This window comes from Gavialis gangeticus, unplaced genomic scaffold (genome assembly GCF_001723915.1).
Source record: "Gavialis gangeticus isolate Ggan-Ray unplaced genomic scaffold, GavGan_comp1, whole genome shotgun sequence".
NCBI classification, from domain to species: Eukaryota; Metazoa; Chordata; order Crocodylia; family Gavialidae; genus Gavialis; species Gavialis gangeticus.
The window spans coordinates 72,842,955-72,847,064 of NW_017728993.1; the positions used below are offsets into that span (position 1 = coordinate 72,842,955).

Sequence of the window (4,110 nt, forward strand, 5' to 3'; positions counted from 1 at the left end):
ACCATATGCATGCCTGTGTTTATAGACAGATAGATGTATATGTCTGTAGATAGATAGGTATCTGTGTGTCTGCAGATGATACACAGACAGATAGAAGTGCGCGCGTGCATACGCCGCATATGTGTGTGTCCCTAGATGGACAGACAGATAGCCAGCTATGCGTGTGTGCGTGCGCACTTTCCTTCTGGCTATAACCAAAACAGAAGCGCTTGGTTCCGCTGGCAGCTGCCGGCGGGCGTTTGCAGCAATCGCTGGTTTCTTTCTTCTTTTTTTCTGGCCAGCGACTGCCCGGAGTCCGAGGGACACTGCGTCAGCACCGCGCCCCGCGTGCGCGCCCGGCCGCCGGTGACACACGGGCCCGGGCGCCCTGTTCTTTCCACGAGCAAATAGGCGCCGCGCGGGGGGCGGGGCCCAGCGGAGCCCCGCCCCCGCCGCGCTCTATAAGGGCCGCCGCTGGCCCGCGCCCGCAGTGCCTGCCTTGCTAGAGCTGCCCCGGAGCCCGTAGCATCCTAGCATGCAGAGTGCCGTGTTCTTTGCTCTCCAGCACAACTGCGGACAAATGGAGTGGACTGCCGGCGGCTGCCAGAGCAAAGAGGAGAAGAAAGGGAAGATGAAGAGAACGATGTGAGTTGATCTGAGCTGTACGCCTGTCCTTGCCCAGGTCCCTGCAGAGCTACCTGTAGCTTTCAGGGTCGGGATTTGAGTGTGCCTCTCAGCTGGAAGAGCCTTTGATCTGTAAATAGGCATCTATAGACATAGGGATCTATGATCAATCGATATGCATATATATACATACACCCCTGCCCCCCGTATTTGTGTGTGTGTGTGCATATCATCTGGAAATAGGCATAGGCATCTATACACACACATCTATTTATAGGTGCCTATGTATATGTATACTTATTTGTGTATAGACATATCATTTATAGACATTGGCAGCTATAAATAGATGTAGAAGTGTATATGGGTATGCATATTTGTGTGTGTATACATATCTGTAAATAGACATGTATGTCTAGCTGTTTATAGGTGCCTATGTCTGTGTGTGTGTGTGTGTGTGTATATGTATATTTATTTGTGTGTACACATAGGCATCTATAAATGGGGTGTGGGTGTGTGTGTGTATATACACACAGATCTAGTAGATGGATCGGTTGATTTATCTATCAGACTTGAGCATTAGTGACACTTACATTTAAATAGGGCATTTACAGGGCCTTGGTGGTCTGTTTTAAACAAAAAATGCTTCCTGCTCTGATGCAAGTACAAGGGCAAGGACAGAATGGGGTATTTTATGTATTGGATGTCAGGGGGATTTAGGGAAGCCCAAATTGTAGAAGCCCAGAGCAGCTAAGTGCTTGTTTGCTGAACTCTTGCTGAGAGAGGTGATGGCTGGGGTGGGTCGGGTGCATGTTTGAATGGGGATATGAATACAGATATTGTTGTTTTGCCTAGAAGCAGTGAGGTTGTACAGGGTGGGTGATGTCTTCCAATAATCCTGTGCTGCATACAGGGTATGAGAAGTTGAAAATGTTTCAGGGACCCATCATCCCGAAACAAAGAATCTTTGAAAAGCTTGCATTGACTTGATTGTCTGCATTATCTGATGGGACCTGTGATATTTAAACTGTAAGGGACAGGCTGTTGTGAAGTTCCCGGTATCATAAAAGGGTCTGTGCACCATTCCATGCTGCAGCTTTACTCTTTTTTTTGCTGCTTTACAGATTTCATAGTGTGGCCCTAAAAGAACCCGGCCTCTTAAGTGAACATTTGGGATTCTGGGAGTCCAAATATTGGTCCTCAGACTGAAAGATCAAATCTCTCTAAATTTAAATTTATTTGTAATAAAAAGTTCTTCTAAGAATGGTACACTTGAGACTTAATTCTCATTTTAGCCTCTGACAAGGTAAAATGCCCATTGATCATGGAAAGATTGAGTCCAGGTCAACATGGTATATTGTGTCACGTTCAAAAACACACCTCTATTTATTTAACTATTCAGAGATGCCTTAGTAACAGTTAGTCATTGTCCTGTCACAGGATAGGGGCTGGTCTGCTCACCTTAGCAGTGAAACTCTGTGCTCCCTGAAATAGGAGTCATACCTTTCTGAAATGGAAATTAAAGATGTGGAATCTGGTCCCACAGCTGCTGGGCTGGCAAAACTGGCATGAAACACTAATGAAAAATTTTGCAATGTTCTTTCTGGTCTTGTCCTAGCCGGGAAAAAAATTGTGAAGATGTAACAACATTTTTTTTTTTTAATGAACTGTTTATTTAATATAGTATTGTCTTATTTTCTAGTGTTAAAGATTGGAAAACAAGATTGAGCTATTTCCTGCAAAATTCTTCCACTTCTCGCAAAACAAAGCCCAAGAAAAAGGGAAAACAACATGCTTACTTCAGGTAACTTAAAGATTTAGATTTCGCTCAAATGAATCACAGATATTTTAAATGTGAAAGGAACAAAACCATCTAACATTGTCTCTCTCTCTATACAGGCCTTCTCCTGAAGAAGCCCAGCTGTGGTCAGAAGCTTTTGATGAACTGCTAACTAACAAATGTAAGTCAGTCTTGAAAGAAGATTGTAATCTTGAAAATAAAAGGTTGCTCACTCTCTCTAGTTTTTAGGAAAGGCTGTCACAAATAAGAATAAGTCGTGGTCTTCGGTGCACATCCAGATTCTAAATTGCTCATTGAACAACTTTGTGTGTGCTTGAATATCTAAGCCCCAGCACATCCTTTTTATAAAATGTCTGCGTGCACCCAGAAAATGTTAAGAGAACGTCTCATGAGAAACGTTTCTGACTGCAAAATCTTTATTTCTTGCTGTAGCCCTAATCTCTGTCATCTCTCAGTATTTTTAGCTGGCCCTGTATTCCACTCTACCTTTGCAGGAACATACTGCATAAATGCAAAAAAGAGCCATCCTTTCACACCATACTTAGTTTCTGCATTCAGCTATGCATTCAACAAACTTTGCTCATGCACCAACTCTTATCAATTGACAATTAACCCTTAACAATAAGTCTACTGAATGTCACAATTGATTGGGGTAGAGGATGAATCAGACCCTAATGCTCTAACATCTTGCTCCAGGCAAAACACTAATACATGACAGTATTTTCCTCAACCCGAATGGTACATGCTTTGTGCTGCTTGTATACAAGAGGGATTCCTATCCACGATAAATTGTTGCATTTACATATTTTGGGCTTGATCCCACAACACTGAATCAATGGCAGTTTGTTCCTCTTTGGGTTTTACTGCAGTCTCTGCAAAAGAAACCACTTAACAAACGAGCAAAAGAAGACTGACTAAATCAGTATTTGCTCCAGTGAACTTTGAATCCACCCTTTCCTCACAAACACCTTCCAGGAATTTATAGCTCTGTCATAAATATTTACTCCCACCTAGAAGTGAATATACAAGATCTCCTCTCAAGAGTGGAATTGTATAACATCTGTTTTAAAGATCTAGCGACTTTTTTTTTTTTGTGGGGGGGAGAGGGTGCATTGTTTTTATTTTTAAATATGTTGAGTTTAGATTTTTTTTTTTACCTTATGGTTTCACTAAAAAAAAAAATGAAGCCCAACAAGCTGTTGGAGAGATTAATAATTGTTTGTATATATGCAGAGAGGCAATTACATGCCATACAGCTTTAAAAGAAACGGAGCAAAAAACTAGCAGCAGATGTTTGATTGGGGAACAGGTGTGATGAGCTGTTGATAAATGTAAAATTCCTGGCTTGCTTACAACTCATACCCCTTTCTGGGCTTGCATTTTTTTTTTTTCCAACACAGATGGTCTTGCAGCCTTCCGAGCTTTTTTGAAATCGGAGTTCTGCGAAGAAAACATCGATTTCTGGCTAGCATGTGAAGACTTCAAGAAAACAAAGTCACCACAGAAGCTGACGTCCAAGGCAAAAAAGATCTTCAATGACTTCATTGAAAAGGAGGCTCCTAAGGAGGTAAAAAAAAAAAAAATTAAAAAGGAGGGGGGAATAAACTTCACATCATTATTGAGCACAACTCCAACATTCTCTGAAATCCATCCCGTCCCTGCTCTTGATCCATTTACCCTCAGCATTTTTTTTTTTTTTTTTTTTTTTT

General features: G+C 41.9%; 1 protein-coding gene across 1 annotated transcript in view; it reads left to right on the forward strand.

Moving 5' to 3' along the window:
* Window positions 1-463: 463 nt before the first annotated feature.
* RGS2 (regulator of G-protein signaling 2) overlaps window positions 464-4,110 on the forward strand; it is a 5,148-nt gene continuing 1,501 nt past the window's right edge. Inside the window, exons 1-4 of the mRNA XM_019502019.1 lie at window positions 464-624; window positions 2,303-2,404; window positions 2,500-2,561; window positions 3,802-3,968. Of these exons, the coding sequence (XP_019357564.1) occupies window positions 515-624; window positions 2,303-2,404; window positions 2,500-2,561; window positions 3,802-3,968 (441 nt within the window). The 5' untranslated portion in view covers window positions 464-514. The remainder of the gene's footprint in view (window positions 625-2,302; window positions 2,405-2,499; window positions 2,562-3,801; window positions 3,969-4,110) is intronic.